The sequence below is a fragment of the Hippoglossus hippoglossus genome, chromosome 14, assembly GCF_009819705.1.
Source record: "Hippoglossus hippoglossus isolate fHipHip1 chromosome 14, fHipHip1.pri, whole genome shotgun sequence".
NCBI classification, from domain to species: domain Eukaryota; kingdom Metazoa; phylum Chordata; class Actinopteri; order Pleuronectiformes; family Pleuronectidae; genus Hippoglossus; species Hippoglossus hippoglossus.
In genome coordinates, this window is record NC_047164.1 from 6,811,037 (window position 1) to 6,838,577 (window position 27,541).

At 41.7% G+C, this 27,541-nt stretch overlaps 1 protein-coding gene across 8 annotated transcripts in view; it reads left to right on the forward strand.

The window, feature by feature from the left end:
- The window catches only part of fryb (furry homolog b (Drosophila)), a 54,253-nt gene that overhangs the window by 7,865 nt on the left and 18,847 nt on the right, over positions 1 to 27,541 (forward strand). For 3 of the 8 annotated variants that reach the window (XM_034607643.1, XM_034607644.1, XM_034607645.1), the window contains exons 1-27: positions 1,517 to 1,763; positions 13,376 to 13,569; positions 14,461 to 14,514; positions 14,673 to 14,812; positions 15,517 to 15,607; positions 15,996 to 16,075; positions 16,349 to 16,429; positions 17,730 to 17,898; positions 18,174 to 18,266; positions 18,565 to 18,663; positions 20,391 to 20,492; positions 20,976 to 21,079; positions 21,272 to 21,380; positions 21,741 to 21,827; positions 22,257 to 22,428; positions 22,515 to 22,647; positions 22,805 to 22,912; positions 23,049 to 23,175; positions 23,442 to 23,555; positions 23,678 to 23,842; positions 24,069 to 24,155; positions 24,263 to 24,522; positions 24,636 to 24,825; positions 25,221 to 25,345; positions 26,046 to 26,103; positions 26,810 to 26,901; positions 27,014 to 27,186. In XM_034607643.1, coding sequence (XP_034463534.1) covers positions 1,517 to 1,763; positions 13,376 to 13,569; positions 14,461 to 14,514; positions 14,673 to 14,812; positions 15,517 to 15,607; positions 15,996 to 16,075; positions 16,349 to 16,429; positions 17,730 to 17,898; positions 18,174 to 18,266; positions 18,565 to 18,663; positions 20,391 to 20,492; positions 20,976 to 21,079; positions 21,272 to 21,380; positions 21,741 to 21,827; positions 22,257 to 22,428; positions 22,515 to 22,647; positions 22,805 to 22,912; positions 23,049 to 23,175; positions 23,442 to 23,555; positions 23,678 to 23,842; positions 24,069 to 24,155; positions 24,263 to 24,522; positions 24,636 to 24,825; positions 25,221 to 25,345; positions 26,046 to 26,103; positions 26,810 to 26,901; positions 27,014 to 27,186 — 3,454 coding nt within the window. Of the gene's footprint in view, positions 1 to 853; positions 1,764 to 7,797; positions 8,175 to 10,910; positions 11,769 to 13,375; positions 13,570 to 14,460; positions 14,515 to 14,672; positions 14,813 to 15,516; positions 15,608 to 15,995; positions 16,076 to 16,348; positions 16,430 to 17,729; positions 17,899 to 18,173; positions 18,267 to 18,564; positions 18,664 to 20,390; positions 20,493 to 20,975; positions 21,080 to 21,271; positions 21,381 to 21,740; positions 21,828 to 22,256; positions 22,429 to 22,514; positions 22,648 to 22,804; positions 22,913 to 23,048; positions 23,176 to 23,441; positions 23,556 to 23,677; positions 23,843 to 24,068; positions 24,156 to 24,262; positions 24,523 to 24,635; positions 24,826 to 25,220; positions 25,346 to 26,045; positions 26,104 to 26,809; positions 26,902 to 27,013; positions 27,187 to 27,541 lie in introns of those variants that run through there. The other 5 variants (XM_034607650.1, XM_034607647.1, XM_034607651.1 and 2 more) reach the window with 5 other exon arrangements.

The following is a 27,541-nucleotide window of genomic DNA, read 5'->3' on the forward strand; positions in this document are numbered from 1 at the left end:
TGCTAACTGCCTTACCGAGTAAGAGAAAGTAAACTGCAGGATGAACAAACATGAGTTTGAAAGAATTGAGTGAGGGATACAGAGAATTTAAAACCTTCACATTGATGTTTGTGTGTAAAAGAGCTTATATTTACCTGTGGTAAAATGTTATTCATTTTATTACATTTACCATTAAGTTTTTTTTGTTTAGCAAAAGCATTGCAGATTACCTGATTTTCCCAGCATGACAGAGCCACATGTAATCAGGGCTGTGACAAAACTGTTTACTTTCTGTATTGAGTGTTAGATTTGTTTATGTGGCCAAAGAGCTTTGTGGTCATTTGTGATCAAGGTGAATTCTTCTCTTATTCTTCTCAGGATTGGGTGTAGGAAGGATGACTTTTAAAAGGAGAGCCGTTCTGTAAATTAAATTTTCTTTAAATCAGTTCCTCAGTAAGACGTCTGAGTATACTTTTCTATCTGTGTAAAGGCTGCTTGATTTATTATCTTACAACTGCAACTCAAGAGTAACAGCTAACTTTCACAAAAACACATTTGTCAGTCCCTGTGTTCAGCGTTCTTCCTGTTTGTGTTTGGCTTTGTTTCCCCCTTCTGTGAAGGGGCGTGTCTGCTCTCAGTAATCCTACACCATTAACACGTTGAGGTTAACTGGCTAAACAGCCTCGACCAGTGAGTACAGGGACTCTTACTCACACCCACATGCCATGTGGTGGCTGTCTGGATCAAGCTGATTCGTGCCATTCTGCCGCGCTTTACTACTATGTGAGACAGAAAGGATGAAACAAGTAGAAGGAAACAGGTGTGTGAGCGAGGACTCAAGGAAGAAGTTATTTTCGCTGTCCTCGGTGACACAAGGGGGCTAGTTAGGAAAACCCCTAGAGAGAGAAAAAAGGAAAGGGAAGACGGTGTGAGGGAGAGGGGATGAGAGAACCACCCAAACTTCCCAAACCACCCTATCAAGCTGCGCTCTTGGAATTGGATCCCTCCCTCGTTCACCACCTGAGAGCAGAGAAACACAGTTGTGCCTCAGAGAGGAGTGAGGAAGACCGAGAGAGCTAAACAAAGAACAGGTTAGAGCAGGAGAAGACAGCTGAACTTTTACATTCAATGAACGTGCCTCTCAAACACAAGAAGACTCGGAGGTTGTACATTTTGTAGTTTAAGAAGAAGAGTGGGAAAAGGTGAACCTGAACTCTCAAGAGAGCCTGTGTATCTGGAACAACAAAGCAATGCGCTCACTGTCTCGGGATTGAATGAACTCAACATAAATCCTTGTGAGAAGAAACTGGAAACCAAAATGTGGACAAAAGAAGAAGCATGAGATGAAGAAAGGGAAAACCGGGATTTTGGGACTACCTGAACACTTTGTTTAAAACTTTTTTAAAAGTTATTTTTTTAATGTTTTTTTTATTTTAAATTTTTTACCAACTTAGTGTCAAACCATCATGTAGCTAGTTCTGTGGATGGCCAGGTTTTGACAGTAGAGTAACGAGGAGTGGGCTGATATAGTGGAGATATGTCTCTTGAGGATGTAGGAAGCACGAACGGTCTTGGGGTTGAAAGCTGTGCTTCAGACCACTTCGATGGCAAGTCTCTGAGCCAAGGTCAGGACCCGGATCTGGAGAACCACAGCCAAGGCCAGGATGGCATATTTCTGGAGCATATCGCCTCTCTGTCGATGGACATGTTTGACGCCAGTGACTTTACCGGGAGGTTCAGTAAGATCCAGTCGAGGTCCAGAAAGCGGACAAGGATAATCGGAGGTAGGTGCAGAGTCTGCATACAAGCTTGTGAATGCTAGTGTTTCATGACCGGACGCGTTTCTTCATGCTGGAAGTAATGAAAAGTTTGGCGGAACACGCAGCTGAAATGCGGATTCTCAACTCCCCCACTGGAATGTGGGATGGGTTTTTATTCAACCTGGTATTTGAAAAAAAACAAGTTTCTTACTAACTATTTATACTCTGTCTCTCCACATAGCTCTTAGTATTGTTTTCTTTGCTGTGATTTGAAGACCTGATTCGTCAGGCGTCTTTGTTGTGGTTTTTGTAGACCCTGTGAAAAGTGATACCTTCTCTGTCTTGAGGCAGACAACAGCAGCAGCAGCGATTACTCCACTTATCCTCATTCTGCAGATTGAGAAAATAGACATGTCTGTGCAGCTCTGGCCTCAGATGTAAGCACAGTTTTTATTTGCCCAAACAACTTATTCATTCTCAACTTAACTTAACCTCTGGGAAGTCCATGTCGAAATACTTCCAACAGTGGGAGAACGCCAAAACCTCAAGTAGTTGGTTACAATATAATAGAGAAAAAGGGCCTTTGATTAAAGTTAATGGTGATATTCATTTTTTAAAAGTATTTTCAGACAGTACTGCTTCAGCTTTATGTTTTTTCTTTGCCTGCACTTATACCCCTGCAAGATGATCTGTTTCCCTGTGAGACTTGCCCTCTGGCTCTGTTGTGTCAATCTCTACACCGGCAAACAGATCCAGGGCTTCTATCTATTCCTGAAAAGCCACAGAAAAGTCCAAATCAAAAGGAGGTTATGCATTTTCATATTTATTAACTAATACAATTATCCAGAGTGATGTGAAGTTAACTTTATAATAAGCCTGTCCTGACGCTAACAGGATCATGTTGGAAAGACTTGTATGTAAAAGTCAGCCGAGGTTAATTCCATGATTAGTGCATATTAAGGCGAGTAGAGCAGAGAGGTCTAGGGAGTCATTATTTATCTGAATATACATTTTTCTGTGGGATTTGGCAGAACTTCAGAAGGAGAGAGAAAAGTGGGCGTACAGTCGGTGTTTAAAAGGGAAATTTGGAGCGAGGTAGTGTCTGTGTTACAAAGTACCACCTGCACAAAGAAAACTTTGAGTCGAAAATTAACAGCAACTTTTCAATAAACGAAGGTAAACTTGTAGACATATGAAATGCCATGAGATTAAAGGTTCTAGGGCTTCTATGCTGTGATAATGTGTGTGACGGAGGCTTTGATGTTAGGGGAGAGGTGCACACACACACACACACACACACACACACACACACACACACACACACATTCTTCACAATATCTATTTGATCAAGACAGCTGTGTCAAGGAGATACCACTGTGTGAACCTCAAATACTCCCTGTGTCTCTCTCTCTGTGTGTGTGTGTGTGCGCATCCGCGTGCGCGTGCGTGTGCGTGTGCGTGTGTGTGTGTTGTGATAGAGCAGTCTATACCCACGACCACATGTCAGACATCCATAAGAGAGAGACAGATGAGTGGCAGGTTTAATTTAAGTTTAACAGATGTGCTGTGATGATGTAATTAAGTCAGTGTAATCTAGACCTCACAAGCTTGAGTTCATCAATAAGCCAATTGACTGAAACTTAATTATCAGCTAGTTTAAGGTCATTGATTTTAAGGTCATTTTTAACATTAAACGTTACCGAGTTCCCGCCTCTCCAGTGAAAGACTTTATGCTTTTATTCGTCATGTGTTAGAAAACTGAATATTGTTGGCTTTGGACACCATTATTTGACATCCCTGACCAAATGATTGATTGAATCATCAAGAAAACAATCTGAAGCTTGATTATTTATCAAAATAAATATGATAGTTATTGCGCCGCAGTTCACCATCGGGACCAATAATCATCTTAACATTTTTTATTTCAGGGCTTTCGGTATTTGGATTAAGTTGCACATTAAAACTCAATTGGATGGAATGGTGAATCATTTAAATGTGTCCGATAAAGATGATGAAAAAAGTTAAATATAGGTATCCACTCAGACATGGAATTTGCAGGTGTGTGTGTGTGTGTGTGTGTGTGTGTGTGTGTGTGTGTGTGTGTGTGTGTGTGTGTGTGTGTGTGTGTGTGTGTGTGTGGGAAGTGGTCGCAACTGCTAAATAAAATAATAATTTTAGATTAAATGGAATGTAATTGAGTATGTCATGTGCATGTGTCATGTGCATTTGTGTGAATGCATGTATGTGCTGAGTGTGAGTGTGGAGGCACATTCAACAGCTGGCATGCTCAGGCCCCTGCTTAGAATGTGTGGAATCCCAGGACTTCCATAAGGGTGTGCGTGTCTGTGTGTGTGTATGTATGTGTCTTTCCGTCTATGATTTTATGATTGTAAGCTAAATAGATGTGCGTAACTCTGTGGCAAAGAATTTCCATCGCAGGTCATGAATTTGAATATATTCTCATACATTGGACGCAAGCTTCTGTCCAACAACTGAACTGCTGTTCCCTCTTCACAAAGAGAACTAGAGCTCGATATTGGCAAGTTTTATGACTTGTGAACGTTATATCAGACACACCCGGAAGGAATTTCACTACATTGGCACAAATGTTTACTTGGACTCACATATTAACCCTCAAAGGTCAAAGGTGAAGGTCATTGTGCCGTCACAAAACACATTTTGGCAACTATTGAATAATTAATGTGCCACCTTTTCATAAATACCTTCAAATTCTTCACTATTATATGAGTCTGGACAGACATAGATGTAAACTGCAACTTAACTGGTTGACAGACAGATACACCCTAGGTGGTAATTCTTTGTGCTTGATTTAATAACTCCATTTATGTAGAAATCGACACAATACCAAACACTGCATACACTTAACATCCAGCATAGTACATTTGCTGAGAGAAGGCACGAATGCATAGATTGATCTCAGGATTGTATATTGGATCATTCAAATAAAAAATATAATAGATTAATTGGAAAACTTTTTAATTTTTTATTTTATTTCTCCAGATAGAACATATCTCTTGCATTTAGATAAAGTGTGGACGATTTACGAGAGACAGAAAGTTATTTTTCTCTTGTCTTTACTAGTTGTAGATCGTACTCTTCCTCGCTGGTTTCCCTCCCACTCAACAACTACATGTGTTAGAAAATAAACTCTCCCATCATCTCATATCAGCCACAAGCAACTTTTTAAACAAATGAGAGATGTGAGAAATAGGTTCAACAAAGTCTCAATTTCCTTCGCTGCTGCACCAGTAAGTTGAAATAACTACTTTGTTGGGGGCCGTTGCAAGACATTGAAAATCATGCTCGCTTTGCTTCTCTGTAACTTGATTGGGTGAATTGTCACATTTCAGTAATCAGGTTAACTTCATTTGCTGATACAATTTGGCCCAGGACTGTGATGGAGTAAGCAGAAGTTGCGGACAGGAATAGACCTGCGGTGCCTCTCTGCTATATTTCTCCTCCTTTGAGATTCGACTGTAATTGTCTGTTAATGTGAACCAGGCCATCCTGTGCTCTGTCGCATCTCCTGTGAGATGCAGCTTTACATGATGCTGTATCTTGTGAACTTTCTACTCACCCCCCCCATCACTTTCATTTTCTCCACCCTGCCTCTGTTCTTTCTCTCACCCGTTCACATGCCCTGTTGCACTTCCACAGTTCATTGGGGGAATTACAGGATGACCCTAATTATCCACTTGCACTTCCACTCTTACCCACCCAACCATAGCGTCATTGCTGTGACGGCCATCATACCTTCAGCTTAGGCACCTGTGAGGACAGCCAATGATCCATGTGACATGTGAAAGGTGGAGGGAGAGAATTTATTCACTTCGTCGAATTGTCCGAAACTATATTCAAGCTTCAAATGGCCTGTCAATAATGTATCTGCTGCTTTGGGGTGTAAGGTTAGTATCACCCACAAGCAAAGTAATGTTTGTGTTGGTCTATTTAACAACTTAAAACTGGGTAAAACCAGTGGAAATTGTAGGTGAGGGAAGCGAAGGTTCATCAGGCCCTTTTTAATTCACTAAAACACTCTAGCTAGGATAAGCTAATCCTTTGTTCAATTGGAGTTCTGGGACATCATGTCTCCTCTGTAAAATTGCACAGCTAAAAACTGCTGTCTCGCGATGCTTAGACAACAAATAATTCTGCTCACTGTCATTCTCTGAAAATCATTTGGTGCTCGGCAGAATTAAATATTGATTTGTTTGAAAACCAGTGTCCTGCATCACGGCACCTGAAATAATCCACAACATGTGTTTACTTGCCGAGCAGTTTAACCAGTCAGGTTGCCAAAACATTGACCTACAAATGACATAACGGTGTTAATTGGCTGTGCAGCACCACCCGATGTCAGCGCTGTCATCATCTGGATAATCACTATCCTTTTCTGCTGATGGTGTAACAGGCAAAACATATTGGTAAGATCGATAACAACTATATCCATGCCCATATTTAACTTTTTTGCAAAAAATCGGAATCAGAATCTGCTTTATTGGCCTTGAATGCGTAGACATACAAGGAATTTGACTCCGGTTTGTCATTGCTCTCAATGTGTATAAGTTGGCTGATAAGTAAGAAGAAGATGAAGAACACAAATACCAAATTAGGGTTGAGATCTAGAAACGGTGTCACTGTCAGCTTGTGATAGCCTAAAGGTTTTAAAAAGATTTTTAATTCCCTCCGCAGCTAATCCTCTTTTCTGTTTTTTTATGGAGTCCTGCCTACTCAACATTTATTTTTAAGGGTCTTGTTCCTTTTCACCTTCCACTTTCTTAGAGGTGGTGACGTATTTTCGTGGAATTGTTTCTCCTTTGTATTTTGAATACTTTTACACAGGTTTCTATTATTGTCTCCATCCAGTTTATATATGTAGATGTAGGTAATGAAGGTACATCCGCTAAGATGACTACAGTTGAATAAACAACTAATCTGTGTAGTATAATGTTCTTTTCAGTTACTCCCTTGCCATACTTCCCTCTGGTGACATAATTAACAGACATGGCATTGTCTCCCATATTTATGCTGATGATACATTTCCCAGTAAAGCCCCAAAAAACCCACTAGCTTTTCCACCATAAAAGACTCTAATAGACTTCAAAGTCTGCATGTGTTTGTCTACTTTGCTCAGTTAAATTAAAATAGAAAGGAGATCCTTACCGTTGCTTTGGTTGCTTCTCCAACAGACTTCTGTCAAAACCCAAGGTGGCCCTGCCCGGCCCCACTATCTCTCTGAATGTCTGTGTTCTTATCAACCTCGGAACCTCTACAGTCCTCAAACCATAGAGGTTCCCATGTGGAACTACCTATTTGACAAACTTAGATTTTGGGATTATTTTAAACTGCTTAAAAAATAGAGTAACCTAATAATAATTACTTTTATATTGGTTCTGAAAATTTGTTTTTATTGTAAGACTTGCAATTTGGTTTATTAAAAACATTTGTATATATATTTCTTTCAATCATTGGTTTGGTGAGTGCATATAAATAAAATTCTTCTTCTTATTATTATTAGAGAATAGAAATTCACACATCTGAGTCAGTGATGCCATTCACCAGTTGTTATTTCTGGCTATTGGTTGGTGCAGCCTCCTCGTCACTGCTTCTCTTGGCTCTGATTGGCCGGGGCAGGCATGCAGCATGCTCACTCAGCACTTATTGTTCGACAGAACTGGTCAACAGTAATCAGGAAACGTTCGTTATCTCTTCCATCTTAATTATTCCATTTCCCCTCACTCAATCGTTTTTTCCCTCCCATCTACCCTCCATTTATTTCCTGCAATTCCCTTGTGCAGTACTACTTACTGTATCTCTCTCTCTCTCTCTCTCTCTCTCTCTCTCTCTCTCTCTCTCTCTCTCTCCCTCTCTCTCTCTCTCTCTCTCTCTCTCTCTCTCTCTCTCTCTCTCTCTCTCTCCCCCTCTCTCTCTCTCTCTCTCTCTCTCTCTCTCTCTCCCTTTCCTCTAAGAGGATTGGCTGCTTGCGCCTACCAACATCTGTGTATCACTGTCCTGAGAGAGCAAAACAGAGAGGGGATGGGGGTGTTAGCCACAGAGATAGCAATACAGAGTGCAGGAAAAGCCGTGTGCCGCTCTTTTTTTCTTTCTCTCTGACACACACACACACATAAACAAACAAACACACATCCACTCAGCAGCAGACAGCCGCAGCATCCGCATCGCTGGGTGCCCACCCGCATCCCTCTCTCCTTCTCTCTCCTCCGTCTTTCTCTCGCGGAGCGTACACCTCGTTCTCTTACTTGCTCTGTCCGCAACGCCTCATCCTGCCATCCTGTCCCCCCTCTGCTGTCTGTCACCGTGGCGACATATCCTCTGCAGCCATGGCGACTAGCCAGCAGGATTCAGGCTTCTTTGACATCAGCATCAAGTCTCTGCTCAAGTCCTTAGGAGGGAGTGAGTACAGCTAACACACTACAGTTGTTGTTGCTGGCATGCCAAACAAATGTTGTGACACGGTCAGATTCTGAAAGACTGATTGGTCGTCAGTGTATCCTGCAGTGTACAGACTATACCTGTTCTGTGTATTTCTGTGTATGTATGTGTTGGATGAGACTGAAAAACAGACAGCATACGTACAGCATCATCCACACTTTTAATATTTGGCAGTGTTATATAATGGAATAATGGAAGACAAGGGTTAGAGAGAGAGGGGGGGGGGGACTGCTCTAGGGGTTAGCAGAGGGTAAATCTGTCTCCTCAGCAATTTTCTATATTAATTATACAGCGAAATAACTCAGTCTTTGACTTTGTTTGAGTCTTTGTGCTCAGCATTAAAGGGGTTTGGTTAAAACACTCTGCCAAGCTCAGCCACATTTTAAATAATAATTAAATATACAGCAGACCTGTGTGTTTACAACCCCAATGGATGATCTGTTTACAGCTCAACAGACTCAAATCACTTAATCAATTCCTCCGTCAGTGAGTTGGTGTTTACCAAACAGAAGGTAGAGCGACTGTCTGACACTCAGAGGCAATCCGGGGTGAATACCCAGGAGTATCATTCCAGACTGGTGCCAACTGGACGTTCTGTACTTTCGCCCACTTTCAGCAGTGGGCTCATTAACCTGAGACATTACAGTACGCAGAAAGCACTGGTGTCTTATTGCGCCACTGGGTCTCTAATATAGTCATCACGTTGCAGCCGGTAGTTCACCTTTACTGTAACATCAGTATATCTTTGTTGTTGTTGAGAGTGCAGCGATGACTACGGGCTTTCCTGTTATTATACTTGAGTGATTTCAAATATCGACTGAACACTATTGCTTTCATTTTTGTGTATATACTGTGGGCACTTGTCTGTGAGTAGTTTACGAGTTCTATAGAAGCATCTGTGTGCGCTCTGTTGCTAAATAGTGATGTTGTGTGTACCTTTTAGATACCATAAAAACATTCTGGAAAGTGTGTGTGTGTCTGTGGTTGTGTGTCTGTGTGTGTGTGTGTGTGTGTGTGTGTCCAGAGCAGCTGTGTCAACCTCATATATTAGGTGTGCGGTGAAGGACTGTCAGCGGGGGTTATGTCGGTTACGTAGGAACTGCAGGGGACGTGTTGATGCCCCCCCCCTCAGCCATTTATGATGATATGATAAAAAAAAAAAAGAAATCAGAGGCTGTGATGAGATGGTGTGTACGTTTTACTCGTATATGTTTCAGCTATTGGACCAAATTCAGTTACGCCTAGCCTTGTCTGCTCCAAGGTCACGATAATGATGCAGTCAGAAAGCTATAGAGCCGAGAAACAGGCCTGTCAAGTTCAAGTATAGGTTTGTGTTTTGAGCATGGGTTACTTATCGAGTGAAATCACTAGATAAATAGCTGACCTCATCAAGTTGAACTTGTTCCATCACATACCAGCCTAACTGAAACACACACACACACACACACACACACACACACACACACACACACACACACACACACACACACACACACACACACACACACACATTTTTGATGCAAGCTACAGCAACTTTTATTTGTCTGTACATGATTTATGGTGTAGTTTCCAGTCTTATCGCCGACACACACATTCATTCAGTGCTGTTAATTTGGTCATATTCATACACCAGTATCTTGTGCATCCTGTCAAAGTCAGGATGCACATCGGGGGAGCCGGGGATCGAACCACAGACTATCTGGTTCATAGACGACCCTCTCTACCTCCTGAGGTGCCCCACTGTAAAAACAGAAACACAGTGTTGTGACCTTCCAGTTAAATCTAAGTGAAAATACTTTTCTCATCCTCTAATAGTTACGTCTACAATTTGTGTAATAACGAGAGTAGAGGACGAGGCCGGCATTTTAAATGTAATTGTTGAGAATCAATATTTAAGATTTTTACCCACATGTCAAACTCTTCAATTATAAATGTGAATACATGATTAATATGAACAGATTTGTCTGGTTACCATAGTTGGTCATGAGTCAGTCATACAGTGTCAGATTTGGTTCTGCCAGGTCTTGCTGAGGGTCGTCGCTGTGTGTTTGTGGTCGTAAACCTTTTAGGATATACAATGTGCTGTAAACCAAGATAGGCTTGTATTGACTACACGTGATGGATATCTGCTGATTCATCTCTTAAAATGCTGAGTCATGCAGAATTCTACGAGGGTCCCAGGAAGCGCTCTGGTGCGCTTTATCGACAGCTCTATTTGACGTCGTTATGTCGTCCTACTCTGTGCTCTGCTCTCCCCGCTGACGTGCATAAGACACACACACACACACACACACACACACACACACACACACACACACACACACACACACACACACACACACACACACACACACACACACACATATTTACTCACACTTTAAAGTCATGTCGTGGTGAAGCTGTAACAGATTAGCTCTGTTTACCATCTACCTTGAGTTAGATGCATACCATTTGCTTTGTCATTTAACCGCATTACTTTTTTTCCCAGATATATTAGTTCTGCGTATGTGTGTGTGTGTGTTTGTGTGTCTGTGAGTATATCTGTTTGCTTGTGTGTGCACTTGTGTATGAGTAGGGGTCAGTGGGAGTGGTGGGTATGTAAGAGAACGACCGCCAGTAGTCTATATATAGCTCCTCCCTCCTCCCCTCGCCTCCCTCTCGGGGCAGTGTTGAAATTCCAACCCAACTCTTCTGGTCAGATCTCCACAAGGAGCAGACTTTACTTAACTGCTACTGACAACTGAAGGACAGCCACAAAACCACTCTGGAAGAAGCACTTTACTTCAGCACAACTTTCCAATGGACTTCAAGGATTCCAAGGTCAAGGGAGGTGTCGTACAGAGACGTGACGGCCGGCTGGAGGTGGAGCAGAAGCTGAAGTAGAAACTGATAGGTGGTCTGTAGGCTCATGTAGCTGTCAAGCATGGGGCCCTACACAGCCTGCGACCCACCCAGGCATCTGCTGAAGCAGCACAGTGGAATAAGTTTCTCTTCTTGAAGTTTTAAAAGATGCAACGTCCCGTCCTGTTATTGCACCATTCGCAGGCTTCAAGTCGCTCACTGTGGTTATGGCTCTTCCGCTCTGTGGATGCAGCGTGTCTTCCTGTTTGAGTTGGATCGAACGCAGGATACAGCTGTAATGCTGCTGTCAAGACTCTTCCTTCTTGCCTCAGGCACATGTCTCTCACTTTACCTGCCTGTCATTTTCTGAAGGATGGAGCCTTACACTTTTAGCTTCGGATAAACATCTGAAAGCACCTAAGCCAGACGTTACTGCCATGGTGGAGTAGTTGGGCGATGGAGACAGACTCTAATCTCCTGCAAGGAATTACTATTAATTGTTAATCATGGGAGCTGTATTTTCAACCCTGTAAACTACTCGGTGAATTAACCTCCCAGTTCCCAGTTTCACTTACCTTCTCCATCCCACTGGTTCCTAGCATTTTTACCCAACTTTACCTACTGTATCTGTGTCCCACCGTGTGGCTGTCTGCACCATGGAAGTGCCAACTAGATGGAGCAGGGCAAGTGTCATCAGCTTCATCAAGGGCCTTGGTAAGCATGCGGGGGGGGGGGGGGGGGGGGGGGGGGTGATCGTGTGCACGCATTTTTGCATCGCTCGAGTCTTCACGTGTCTAACAAACAGTTTGCAGTGAATGAGGCTGGGGGTCCTGCTGTCCTGCACAGGGAGTTTAGTATCCATGGACATCTCACCTCTTCAGTGAGGTACAATCACGTGGTCATGAAAAGACAGGGTTAGACCTGATGCTTTATTAACAGCACACACTTGTCACTTCACCTTGTTCTTCTCAAGAATTGCAGCAAATCAAACCTGCTGATGTGCTTCGGTCAATCAAGCCTGCTCTGTTGGCTGTTGCTTCAGTCGTTGCTAATACTGTCCTCGGTTCTGTGTGAAGGTGTTTGGGTTTTTTCTTTCATGTCATGTTGACATGTCTTGCTTAACGCTCTTATAGTACATATTGAAGAGACGCTGAAGAAATGTTTTGTTACTTAAAGTGATTCGTTCATATTCTTAGAGATGCATGACAGGAAACACCCGTTGTTTGTTCCTGTCTGTTCGTCTGCTCTCTGTCTCTCCCTCTCATTTTAGACTCCAGCGACTCCCTGTGTGTCTTTCTCTGTTTTGTTTATCGTTGCAAGAATTAATAGCGCCCAGTTTCCCTAATGATGCAATCAGAAGGCAAGAATGAAAACATCGGGCTGCTGAGCAAGTTTTTTGTGTGTGTGTGTGTGTGTGCCTAGAAAGTGTATGCACTCAAACCTGGACTCTGACTCAGCATGAATTAATCATTGCTAAAGAGTTTGAACATTACAGAAAGAAAATAATATGATTCTGATGTGACAAGTATTGTTTGTTCATTACCGTCAGTGATTCATTTAGAAGGAGAGAAGCATGGAGAGAGTATGAGGTCGTATGTAAGACAGGCATTTAAGGTGGTAGTATATGACCCTGCTATGGAGGTGGATGTAGCTTGGGAGTTTACTGAGGGACATACATGAGACAAAGCTACAGGTCCATGCTGAAGTTCGAAAAAACAAGTGAAAGTTAGTTAGTGCGGTTTTGGCCCATTGATTTGGCTGTTTATCAACACAGTCAGCAGTTGAAGCTGCTGTAGTGGTTGAGACACACAAATCATGGAGGCCAATAAGGTTCTGTAAAACTCTTAGCACCTGCTTTCTGTCAAAAACACATTTCAAATTTTTACCTCCTTAAATCAGCTTAGAAATCCCAGAAACTAAGAATGAATCCAGAGCTTGCCAGGAAATCGCCAGGTTTCTTAAGTTTTCTTTTATACCAAAGTACTTCATTGACAGTAAATCCATGTGTACGTTAAAAAGATAAAGTCAAATAGATAATTCCTCACACCAAAACTTTAAAAAATATATGCTACAATCACGGTTTTCAATATGTTATAACTTAATGCTAACTTACTAAATCTAAATTGCTTGTTTACATCCCCCAAAATACGAAATTATGGGGAAATAGTTTCAAACTTAGAACATATAATATGCCCCAAATAGAGGTAAGATAAAAGAATTACGACAGCAGTAATACAAGTATGTCTCTCCCCCTCCATGTCTGAGAGGGGCCTTTTAATATCTCTGCTTTACACTGACTGACTGGTCCTATCTGTCCGCAGCCTCTCCCGTGGGTTTGAAACCACCACTCCCGCCAGTCAGTGGAACCTTGGGAGAGAGAAGGGGTCCTGTCATCATGGCGCCCGTCAACGTGGACCCTGAGAGTAAGCCGGGCGAGTTCGTCCTGAAAAGCCTGTTTGCCAACTTCACCTTGCTCTCCGAACGCAAGATCCGCATCATCATGGCCGAACCGCTGGTGAGTCACTTTGCATCAAACTCATTTAACACTTGTGTTATTCAGTGTGGCTTCAATAGATATTGTTAACTTGACTTGTGAAAAGAAAGGTGCAGTGTGCCTTTATCTTAAATAGTGTGCAGCATCATGGCTCATTTGTTTATTAAATGAGAACAGGTTTGATAAGTTTTCAATCTGTTTATTTCTATATTTACCTTTTTTTCTTTAGGGACACGATGAAGGGAGCATATGCCAGTTTGTTCTAAACAAAACCAGGGAACAGACAGTGTAGAGCAGCAAACATGCAAAAATATTAATACCTTCTTAATACCTCTGCGTCTGTGCTGAGGACAGTCATAGTCTGAGGCATAATGTTTTCTATTCCACTGTTGTAAGAACAATATTTAAGGAAACGCTGTGAGCAACGTTTTAATTTGTTACAATGGTCCACTTGGTCTCAAGGATGAACTGATTACAATGCCAAATAAAAAAAATAATCCCACTAATGACAAAGTAACTGACAGAATTTTATTTCATTTTCAACCATCATACCACCTCTGTGTCTCGGTTACACAGAGAGTCAGAAACTGGTGCTGCTGGTTGTTTCATTCGCTGCAGGTGATTTAATGTAAATGTTAGAGCACAATGGAAAATGTGGAGTGGTCCTACGAGTTTGATCTAATCTAAGTGAAGAAAAGGCTGATGTCATACAAACAGTTATTTCAAATTCAGACAAACTGAAACCTAATCTTAAATTTTGATTACATTCCGGCTGTGCGGCTTGTTGCCTGAGAGTTTAGGTTCAAACCATGAAAACATAATAAAGGAAAGACAGAAAGTTTTGAAGATTGGTTTGTGTGTTTGTCTGCCTGCTTCCGTCTCTCCTGACGTGAATGTCTTCTTATCTCACAGGAGAAGCCACTTAACAAATCTCTACAGAGAGGAGAGGACCCACAGTTCGACCAGGTGCGTAAATCTGACATGGACACGCCACCAATATGTGTTGCCTCTTTTGTCCATTGTCATACAAACCAAGGCATAACGGTTATTTGGGATATGAACCTCTTGTTTTCTTTTCTCTCTCTGCTCACCCTCACCTGTTCTTCCTCATATCGTCTCTGCAGCTGATCAGCTCCATGAGTTCTCTGGCCGAGTACTGCCTGCCGTCCATCCTGAGGACTCTGTTCGACTGGTACAAGAGGCAGAACGGCCTGGAGGACGAGTCCCACGAGTATCGACCCAGGGCCAACACCAAGTCAAAAAAGTGAGAGAACACAGACTCGGATAAAGAGCTTTTTCCTTCACTGGAATAGATTCAGAAGTTTTTTTTAAACAAATCTTAGGGATTCATGTCTCTTTTAATCATAAATATTGTCATGACCAGTAAACTATTGAGGTGGAAACTTGAAACAATAAACTATATTGTCGGTACCACATATTACCTTTGACTAACAACACATACAGCAGTACAAAAACATTGTTATATGAAAAGCACAAGCTCTATATACCCCAATCAGGCAATGCTTAACTTTTTTTATATTCTACATTACATTACATTTCATTTAGCTGATGCTTTTATCCATTGTAATAATACCATTTCATAATGATGTCATCATTACATCATTTATACCATTTGGGTAATCTAAATAAGCTGATTGTGTAATGCATTGCATTACACAATTTTCTGACTTCATATTGATGTCATGATGACATAATTCTTACACAATCATAATAATGTTTTGATCCATATAAGCTTTAGGTCATTTCTATTCTACTACAGGATAGCATGAAAAATATGTTTTTGAACTACATGCATGATTTGATTTTGTGACTTCTTCATGATGACAGTTAACATATGACATCACTTGATGCAGAATCATTTTCGACCAACAAAATCTTTAGATTGTCTCTCAAGGTCAGTTGTTTTCGGAATATCTTGGAAAATGTATTTCTCTGTTTTTGTCTCAGTGATGAACAACAGAAGGACTACTTGTTGGAGAGAAGAGATCTGGCAATAGACTTCATCTTTTCTTTAGTGCTTATAGAGGTTTTAAAGCAGGTGAGTGTCATTCTGCACTAAGATCTTCTCGAAATGCTGAATGTCTCCTCAAACCTCTTAACATGAGTAGGTTTAACTTTTAAAAGAATTTGTCTGTAGACAGTATTCACATCATGGAAAATAACTGGTAAATTTGTATTTTTCTTTGTTTTAATCTGTTAATATTGATGCCTGTATACTGTCATACTGCAAATTAAAACAACCTTAAGAAACAATTGTATGTAACATGCCCTTCTCTTACTAACAACTTGCTGCATTTCCCAGTTCACTCTTGATAAAGTCAACAACTTTACACCAAATGCTCTAGACTTATCTAGAAATAAGCACATTTAATTTAACACTGTTTTAATTAAATGTTTATGACTGACACCTTTGTCTCTCTATCCAGATCCCACTCCATCCTCTTTTGGATGGACTCATCCAAGAAGTAATAAACCTGGCCTTCAAGCACTTCAAATATAAGGAAGGGTAAGAAAGACAACACAACTGGGACTGTGGCTGAAATAATATTTATCACTGTACACTTTCCCAGAAAAAAAACAACCAAATTCATTTAAATTAAATTAAGTAAATCTTAAAATACAAACAAATTACTTATTTGCATTGAATGAAAGGGGCTTTAGAGTTGACATGCAGTCATAACATCAACATGCACCTATTCACAGCTCTTATAAATGAAAGAAGTGTGTGTCGTTGTCACAGACTTATCCATTGATATTGATGTTTATCTTTGCCTTTAAGGTATCTGGGACCCAACACTGGCAACATGCACATCGTGGCTGACCTCTACGCTGAAGTAGTGGGAGTCGTAGCTCAGTCCAGGTACTGTACATGTTCACAAATGAGTGTTTATACTGCATGTGTGTTTGTGTGTGCATACACATTAAATGTTTGTATGTATACAGGAAAGTAGTTGTATTTGTTGACGTAAATGTGTTGAGTTAATCTCCTTTTAATCACATACCAACTGAAGGGGAAATCTTATTATCAATTTAAGTGCATTAAATATCTCAAATCTATTGAAGAGGCAGTTTGTCACAGTTCAGTGCTATGACCCCTTTTTTCTGGTAGAAACACCAATTACAAAAGCGGCCCGTGTCCGTGTGTGTGTGGGCTGGTAGAAATATTGTATGTGTGTGTGCTGGTAAAAATATTTGTGTGTGTGCGTGGTAGTGGAGGATAATGACAGTCCAGATGATGGTCCTCTGTGCACCATGTTGTGCGTGATGAGAGATGAGAGTTGTTCCCATTTTCCAAGAAGTTATTACTGTGATGGTGAAAGTGTGGGTTTACAGGGCAGCTCAATCACTACTGTCACACACACACACACACACACACACACACACACACACACACACACACACACACACACACACACACACACACACACACACACACACACACACACACACACACACACACACCAGCTGAACCATCACATCATTTGACACAGTTATCGATCTAGTAAAGGATCAAATTCAATATACTGGGACCTATTTTAGCAAACGTGGACTGTTTTCTGCGTAGGTAATGGATTTTCCACTTGGTTAAACTTCTAAGAAGATTCAGTGTTATTTATTTGTACTGCATTATTCACACACGGTTCAATGAAAACAGTGAAGGGCGCACACTCTGGTCACACATTCTTTCTGCTTGACATTATCTTTGTGTTTTTCCAGCCCGGTTTAACAGAGTAAGAAGTTTATGTATGTCTTATTCAAACACCAAACAGAAGGCTGATGACTGTTCAACTTAACTGCTGTGGCAACCCCCGTGAAGCAAGCACAAGCATGTGCAAAAAAACACAGACGCCCTCAGAACAAGTGCGCACACACACACACATTCCCTCCGCATCACCCCTCCAGATGCCTTTCTAAATATAGACCTGCCTAGCACTGTTGGGAAAATCTATCTGGATGGGTACATACACAAACACACACACACACACACGAGTACACACACTTATGTGCACATGCAAAAAAAAAAACAGTTGCGTAGCGGATTAAGAGTTCACAATATTACCAAATAGAAAAACTGGGAAAAACAAATCCTTTCTGAGATTTGGATATGACAACATTGGTAAAGAGTAACTGTTCACATCTGGTCACCATTTCCTCCTCAGGTTCCCAGCAGTGAGGAAGAAGTTCATCTCCGAGCTAAAGGAGCTGAGGCAGAAGGAGCAGAGCCCCTACGTCATCCAGTCCACCATCAGCCTCATCATGGGCCTCAAGTTCTTCCGCATCAAAATGTACCCGGTGGAAGACTTTGAAGCCTCCTTCCAGTTCATGCAGGTACACTGTTTCACTGCATACATTCATGTCTGGAAGCAGTTTAGGGCCAATCATGGAGCTGTCCTGCTGACTACTGAGAAGTTCCAAGTAATAGGCGGTTAAGTGCTGTGTTTATTGGCCAGTTGATGGTAATTGCAGCATTGAGAGTTTTCCTCATTTTCCTTCACCCATAACGAAACTTGGATTTGAATCGTTAACCTTGCATTTGCTGAATTTTCCTGTAGACATGTTGCTTCTCTCACTGTCTCTGACCGTGTCTCTCTTTCTGTCTGTAGGAGTGTGCACAGTATTTCTTGGAAGTGAAGGATAAAGACATTAAACACTCATTAGCCGGACTCTTTGTGGAGATACTTGTACCTGTAGCTGCTGTAAGTGCATTTCCTCTTGATGCTCAGACTAATAGTCATTTACTACATACTCATAATTCATTTTTAGCTACATTTCAAGCCAGAGTTAAATTTTATATATTATTGTTTGTCTTTCAATTAAAAATCTATCTGTATATCTGCAGAACAGTGTGTCTGCTGCTCTAAATATATAGTTCTGAATATGTAGTGTCTTGTCTGTCTGCATCATGTAAAGCAGAAAAAGGACACTGGTGAAAGCAAACATTTCTAAAAAGAAATGTGCATGAATGTAACCTGTGCAATATGTGTCCTCTCTCAGACTGTGAAGAATGAGGTGAACGTGCCGTGTCTTCGAAATTTTGTAGAAAGTTTGCACGACACCACACTGGACCTGTCCTCTAGGAAGAAACACTCTCTGGTAAGTTTCTTCCCCATGCTCTGTGTCGTCACCGCTCATTCTCTTCATTTCCTCTCCATTACCAGCAATTGGTGAAAGCACTTACTGTAACTCTCCAACATGTGGGCTTTTATCTCTGCATGGGAAGGAGGCAGGAGTGCAACGTGCAGCACACAGCGTCGTTTTGGAAGCGACGCCAGATGGGCAGTATTTGCCCACAGCATGGAAGCTGGCGGGGCAATCGGCAAATTAGATGCAGTACATCTCCCTGATCAGTACAAGCAGTCTCACACGGAAACGCATGCAATAAAATCAGTTTAACTGACTGGTATGAAAATTCCCTCTGCCACTGCTCAAAAGTTTTAACCATGAAAGTTAAGGAAGTAATAGAACAGGCAAAACTCTTTTTATGACACAGGATTATCAGTCCTTTTCTCAAAACAAGATCCTTCCAATAAAGTCATTCAAACTTTTAGGTTTTTGTTCTTGTTTCGGTGTAAATAGACTAGTTTCAAGTATGATCCAAACTGTATTTTAGTGCTAACCTCTCTTCAAGTCCGAAACAGACACTAATTTATGGAAGTTGATTTATTGGTTGAGAAAAACTAAAGTTTTTCAGAAGGAATTAATCTGATAAGACAGGTTTTGTCACAGTCCAGGTTTCTCCACCCATGGTTTTTATTCCACAGCCATTTCACTGACAGATTTGATAACAAGACGTGGCAGGAGGCCTGCTGATGATGTGCTATTCGTGATGTGAGTGGGTTCCTCCTCAGGGCTGCAGACATCTCACTTAGCCAGTACGCACACTTCCTTCAGCAGATTCTGAAAATACTTTACCATGCATTGAGACTTGACACACCTCTTTGCATACAATCTTTGCGTTTCTCTTTATTTTCACATTTTCCAAGCGAGTGGTGCACTGGTATGCGCACAAACAAACAACCCGCCACCACGTCAGAGCTGAATGGACATGACATGACAGGAATGACTGTCATCTGATGTATTCCCTTAATTGTTATTCTTTTACATTCTGAGTGCCTGAGATAGTAGAGCAACTATGCGCTTCTCAAATCGAGCATTTCAAAAAACAATTCATGACGAGGGTGTACCTGGTCTCACACCGACCATTAGCAAGGTATTCGTCTTTAAGAATGATCTGCATGCAGACCTTGATGACCTCACTGATAATTGAACAGACAGGAGACGAAGTTCACATTCCTGTAGGTCAACTCAATATTTTCTCTCTTCTAAGGTATTGTTCACACGGCTGTTGCTTTAATTTTGCTCAAGAGACAGCAGAAACTAAAATGTATTGGTGAATGAAATAAATGTCAAACTCACTTGTTCTTCTTATTAAACAGACTGTCAAGCCAAAGCACAGACAAATATAAGTTTTGTTTTATTTAACCGACTTAATCACACAGAGGCAGACATTGAAAAGTGGGTTAATGAGGGATTTATCAGCTGTGAAACAAGTGGAACATGATTCTGGACAAAAATTCACTTCAATTTCAAATAATGCGATTGCCTATTGTTAGTAAATGACAAAGGAAAAAGAAAGAAATTAGATTTAAGCTTTAATGAGTGGAAACCATCCCAAAATACACAGTTTCCGAGTAATACGCTGCATACTTCATGTAGTAAACTGGTCAGGAAAACTGAATTTGATTAAGATACTTTACTACTTGTCGTCTGAAGTGCCTGATGCTAATGTCTCCCATCTGTCCTTTCTCTGTCCACACCAGGCTCTGTATCCGCTGGTGACCTGCCTGCTGTGTGTCAGTCAGAAGCAGTTCTTCCTCAGCCGCTGGCACATTTTTCTCAACAACTGCCTCTCCAACCTCAAGGTCAGCCTTCCTGCCGATACCACTGCAAATTCAAGATTCCTTAGAGTAGGGGGTTATTTGTACAGAAGTAGTGTGAGGCTCACACACAAAAACTACGGTGTCTGTGAAATATATTTCTGCCCTAGGGGAAGGATTTTGACTAAGTGACAAACAAGAATGAACTACGCTAAGCAAGCTCCATGCACTAGTGCTACTGAGCACCTCTCAAGCTATAAAATCCACCATCAGTATGTAGTGCCTCAAGGGAAACACTGCAGCTTAAAAACAAAGAGGGATTATAAAGATTTCTGTAAAGTTTCAGTCATGATCACACTGTAAATGTGGAGAAAACAGTATCTGCAGTGAATAATAAATCAAGACACATCTAGAAGGTACAGCTTGTGAGAAATTTCTGTCACATTTCTTTCCAAAACTCTGGGTATGAATGGAGATTTGTGAAATATTGTACTTGAAGAAAAATCATTTATCTTTGTCTGAACGCAGAATAAAGATCCCAAGATGGCCCGTGTGGCTCTGGAATCTCTCTACCGTCTACTGTGGGTTTACATGATCCGAATAAAGTGCGAGAGCAACACTGGAACACAGAGGTAACAGCCATATGTACTTTCATTTCTCAACATTAAAATGCAAGACGCATTTTGAAACTAGTAATCAATACCTTATCTAATCGCTTTAAAAATTAGACTTGATTCTTAATATCGATGTGTGTCATTAAAGCAACATATGTGTTTCTTCTCTCCACCCCCCCCCCCCCACCACCCCCACCCCCCACCCCCCAGTCGGCTGACGTCCATCACCTCCACTCTGTTCCCCAAAGGGAGTCGTAGCGTCGTGCCCAGAGACATGCCTCTTAATATCTTTGTCAAGATTATCCAGTTTATTGCCCAGGTGTGTATAAAACACACTCTTGTGTATAAAATTGCCTAATGTCGCTTCACATTTATTTAAAATCCAAAAATTTTATCGACAAAGTTGTTGAAACAGGTCAAACCCTAAAAAAATTTATGAAAATTCAGGATAACCAAGAATATAGACCTTCAGATATTTTCATATTTTTAATTTCAGCAGAAACCATTATCACAATTGATTACTATTTATCTAATGGCCGTATAAGAGGTTGATGTTTTTAATACTTACACCAATGTTGTAAAGGTTGATTTAATACTAATAATAATGTTATGTTGCCGGTGGCTCACACAGCATTGACTCTGAAATCCTCTAACACCAGTTTGTTTGTCCTCTGCTCAGGAGAAACTGGATTTCGCCATGAAGGAGATCATCTTTGACCTGCTGAGTGTTGGGAAACCTGCCAAAGCTTTCAGTCTGAACCCAGAGGTGAAAAAAAAGAAAAAGCAAACCCAGACATTGACTACAGGGTGTCTCTCGGGTTACAAGGATGATCTGGTGGCGTAAAGATACAGCAACAACAGTAGAGACAATATATACACTCACCAATGCAGTATGTTGTTGATTACCCTGAAATATTTACAGTCCAATATAATGTAGGATTAAATGTCAATAAACTGCTTGAATAACAGATGCTGGTGTATCTGTCCCCTCTAATTAGAAAAACATCCCTTATTGAGCAGCTCTGAAGTATCGAATGTGGTTTCAAATAATCCCAAATAAACATTTATATACACAAGTAAATATCTTGTTCAAGCACTTACATTCGCTCAATCCCTGCCACAGATTCCCCATTGCTCTTGATGAACAGACTCTGTTGCCTGTTACTAAGGATGCTGAGCCTTGTCTGTGTTTCAGCGTATGAACATTGGTCTGCGGGCGTTTCTGGTGATAGCAGATGCTCTGCAACAGAAGGACGGAGAGCCTCCTATGCCCAACACAGGAGCCACCCTGCCCTCTGGAAACTCTCTGAAGAAGAAGAAAACTTATCTCAGCAAGACGCTCACTGAAGAGGAAGCCAAGCTAATAGGTCTGTTTGTGTCTGTGGGCTGCTCATGTTAGTGCAGTTTGACTGTCTCTTAACTCCATGTACCTGTCTGTTTTTGTTCCCCTCAGGTATGTCCTTGTACTACTCCCAGGTACGAAAGGCACTGGACAACATCCTCAGACATTTGGACAAGGAGGTTGGACGCTGCATGATGCTCACCAGCGCTCAGATGCTCAACAAAGAACCAGAGGACATGATCACGTATGTAGCTTCAAAGTGCAGCAATGGAACTGTTTTGTTTATTCGTCTTTGTGCAGAAGGCCGTTCTTTAACTCAAAATTTTAATTTAAAAAGGAAACTTGCATTTTGAGTAAGGGAAGGTGAATAAAAGCTTTACACCCCCCTCCATCTTTGACAGTGGTGAACGGAAGCCTAAGATTGACCTGTTCAGAACGTGCGTGGCTGCTATTCCTCGCATCCTCCCTGATGGCATGTCCAAACCTGAGCTCATTGACCTGCTCTCACGGTGAGTTAAAGACGGGACCTACTTACTCAATGTCATCGTCTCAAGTCAGTCCTGCTGAGTTTTTAAAGGTTGTGTGTCTAAATCACTAAGAATTGTTTCTTCTGCTCCTCTTGTTATGTTGTCCTCTGTCCCTCAGACTCACTGTGCACATGGACGACGAGCTTCGTCTCATTTCCCAGAACTCCCTGCAGAGCCTGTTACTGGATTTCTCAGACTGGAGGGAAGACGTTCTGTTTGGTTACACACATTTCCTTCTACGTGAGGTTAGGGTTTTATCACTTTTTGAAATGTTATGAAAGCATTCCCATTCATTGTTTTGGTTTTTAACACCACTACCACTAATAATGTATCAAGAATCACACAAAATCCAAAATTGTTCTCTATCATCTAAGTAGGTTGTATTTTACTCTTGTGTCCAATCTGAGGCCAAAAGAAAAACATGACTAGAGACATATTTATAAAATAATCTCAGACGCTAGAATATCGACACTGACAGCCCTTCTTCTTTTTCCTCTCCACACTTTACCAGGTTCAAGACACACATCAGGGTCTGCAGGATGCATCTGTGAAGCTTCTCCTCCAGCTGCTCACACAGTGGAGGTTAGCTCTGCAGCTCCAGGGGAAGACGCGAGGCGGAGTCGAGGTTTGTACATCGCAGCGCTAAGTTTAACTCATTTACAGACACCTGGTTATTTGTTCACTTATAAAACCAACATCGCAGAAATCCCTGTTAATTTTGGTCAATGTTTCTTCTATCTCTGTCAGTCAAGCCCCAGACTTCCAGAACGAAGCCCTCATTGCTCAGTGCTGCATGCGGTGGAGGGCCTGGCTCTGCTGCTCCTCTGCTCGTGTCAGATCAGCACAAGGAAGCTGGCGGTTGGCGTGTTGAGAGAAATACGTTGCCTCTTCACAGCTCTGGGACATGCTGAGGTACAGTACAGGAAACTGACAAGTGACTTGGCAAAACGGATAAATATAGAGTTCAATGACAGCTGCTGGTAAATAGTCACTACAGAAGGAAAGAGGAGATGTAAATAGCTGGATGCAAGAAAAGGCATCTGATTGTAGGTGTGACTAGAGATGCAGCCGTGAATTCTGTCACACTCTGTGACGCAGTTTTAAAAATAGCTCATTCTATAAATGTCTCTCCCTCCAGGATGATGACAAACCAATGATAGAGGTCATGGACCAGCTGAGCCCAGCTGTAATGGACAGCTTCGTTCATGTGGCTGTCTCTGACTCGGTGAGTTCATCAGTAACATTAATACATCAGATCAGTTATGTAGTTATTTAGTCTTCCAAATTACTGCTGTGTGTCATTCCTAAATTCTTCCCCCTCTGTTCCCTCAGTCCACCTTGCCGCTCAACCACCACGTTGACCTCCAGTGGCTCGTGGAGTGGACGGCTCGACTGGTGAGCAGCTCCTATGACGTGAAGAGCCCGAGCCACGTCTGGATCTTTGCCCAGTGCCTGAAGGACCCATGGGTGCTCTGTCTGCACATCTTCTTGCGGCAGGAGCACCTGCCCAAACACTGCCCCATCGCCCTGGGATACGCCTGGCCCTACGCCTTCACACGGCTACAGCTTCTACTTCCTCTGGTTGATCCCAAGTACATGAACACACTTTGATTACATTGTACATTTAAGGCATCTAACTGAAGAGCCGAAATAACAACCAATACCACATATCTCATATTCTGTCCTTTTTGACCTATTTCCACAGCAGCCCGGTGAACGCTAAGAAGACCAGCACGGCGGGCTCCAGTGACAACTACATCTCACTGTGGCGGAACTACCTGATCATGTGTCTAGGTGTGGCTAAGCCCAGCATCATGTCCCCGGGTCACCTCAGAGCTTCCACACCGGAGATCACAGCCACCACGCCCGATGGCAGCGTCACCTACGACAACAAGGTGAGTGTTTTCCTGCTGAAAAAAAAGAACACCATCAGCGTTTAAAATGTCCCCCACAGTTTGTCTGAACTCAGCGCCATGTCCTCACATGTTCAAACAAGAGTTCAAAATCCAACGTTAATCATTGCTTAAAAGATTGACTGATTGATTGATTGTAAAATATTTAATCTGATGTTGCTCTCATCCAATCCATCCATCCTGATCAATGAGATTTAAATTGTAAAGAATAATCTTTTGCATGAATCCTTTTGATTTTCAGGAATTTGCATCAGTTTGAGATTTAGTTTTTGATTAGTTTTAAAGTTAATGCTGCACATAGTTACTGTCTAAATATTTATGCTCTCCTATCTGTCATTCTGATTGCTATTTGTGTATTTTCTCTGTTTATTGCTCAGGTGATAGGCACTCCCTCAGTGGCCTGGCTTTTAAAACAGCTCGTCCCGCTGATGAGAGCTGAGAGTCTGGAGATCACAGAGTCTCTGGTTCTAGGATTTGGATGCACGAACGCTCTGGTCTTCAGGTACCGGAGCAAGAACACAACTACATAAAACACACATTACATCATGTTCAAGAATCATACAAGAGTTGTTAGATACTGTTGTGTGACTGTTGTGTCAGGGAGTGAACACACAAAGCCTGAATGCAGAACACATACAGTAGAAAATGGATGATGTGCTAGATTAGTCTTTATATCTAACACAAGAAAGATACGATTCATCAATCAACTTTATGCTGTCTTGATCTATCACTTATCATCATCTATCTGTACATTCTCTTCATAACTGAGATGAGCTGCATACCTCTCTGACGTCCAGGGAAGAAAGTACAACACTGTTCTACAAGGGAATTATTAGAGGAACAGACGTGTATCACATTTTTTCACAGTACAGTGGTTCCATTGTGAAAAGGAGGTATTTTCATTTTAAAAAGAGATCATCTATTTTTAACCTAAAGTGTTTTCCAAAAGGGCGTCCTTTGTTATTCAGAGGGATTAAGGTCTCTCCAGACACATTTTTCACATCAGTGTTTGAGGATTAGTGGGTTTAGGGAATGTGACATTTGGGTTGCACAAGATAGGTATCTGTTACAAACTTCCCTGTTCTCTTGAATCTGACCGTCCTCTGTGTACAGGGGGGGGGGGTTTGATCAGACTCATTTAGCAACTCTGCCGATCAGACAATTGATTGATTTGTACCATCTTTGATCCTGTGTGTCTACAGGGAGCTGGTGGAAGAACTCCATCCACTGATGAAGGAAGCACTGGAACGTAGGCCAGAGGTAACACACACACACACACACACACACACACACACACACACACACACACACACACACACACACACACACACACACACACACACACACACACACACACACACACACACACACACAGACAGACAGAGTGGACGAGGAACAGGACTATTGATCTCGGACAGGAAACCTGCAAATATCTTGCAGATCAATTATAATGTTTGTATTTTAAATACAGGAGTTATTAAGTTTCTCTTTCCAGTCATATACAGTGTATGCTATTAGAGATGGTCACCATAAGTAATAATTTATAATTTATGAAAATGGACTCATGGATTATTTGTATTGCTAATGTAAAGTTAAGTCATTTTTCCTTTTTATGCCAGTATAAAGTAGAATGACACTCAGAAGAGCGCATCCCGCCGCCAAGGCCCAACAGTCCCATTAAATTCAATCAAGATCCACACATTATTTTCAGGGAAATCTACGAAAATGTCATAAAATCCCCAATCTCACAATATTAAAGAAAAAAGGGGCTGGATCTGCCCCCAAAAGTCAATGGGTTTCTTTTTGTCCAATGTTCCATCCTTCCACCAAGTTTTGTGGAAATCTATTCTGTAGTTCCTAGTAATCCTGCTGACAAACTAACAGACAAATCAATTTACGGGGGGGGGAAACATTACCTCCTTGATAACATATCTATATTAACATTTATTTCTGTTTGTGTTTTCAGAACAAGAAACGCAGAGAAAGGAGGGATCTTCTCAGGCTGCAGCTGCTGAGGATTTTTGAACTATTGGCCAACGCAGGAGTTATCAGTGACAGGTAGCACTCAGACTTGCTTACAGCCAGTTGCTGTTAATATACACATATACGATTCCTTGTCAAATATAAAAGCTGGTTTCTGTACTGAAGCTTTCCTTCTCTTTGTCTGTAGCACCAACGGAGCACTGGAGCGTGACTCCCTGGCACTGGGTGCCTTGTTCCTGGAGTATGTGGATCTAACCCGGATGCTTCTGGAGGCTGAGAATGAGAAGGAGCTGGACGTGCTTAAAGACATTAGAGCCCATTTCAGTGCGATGGTGGCTAATCTCATCCAATGTGTTCCTGGTAAATCCTTTTTATTCCTCTTTTATGATATGAAACATACATCATAATACATTGGTCTTTCAGTAGTAGTTGACTCTGCAGCCGTGGCTTTGGACGTAATCTGTAGCCACAACAAAATTATAATGGCAGTCTGTACAAATGCTCATGATTACAATTGCAAATGAAGTTTACTCAAAGGTCTGTCTCCTGTATGACCCTGCCTGCTCTCTCTCTCTCGCTCTCTCTCTCTCGCTCTCGCTCTCGTTCTCGCTCTCTCTCTCTCTCTCTCTCTCTCTCTCTCTCTCTCTCTCTCTCTCTCTCTCTCTCTCTCCCTCTCTCTCTCTCTCTCTCTCTCTCTCTCTCTCTCTCTCACACA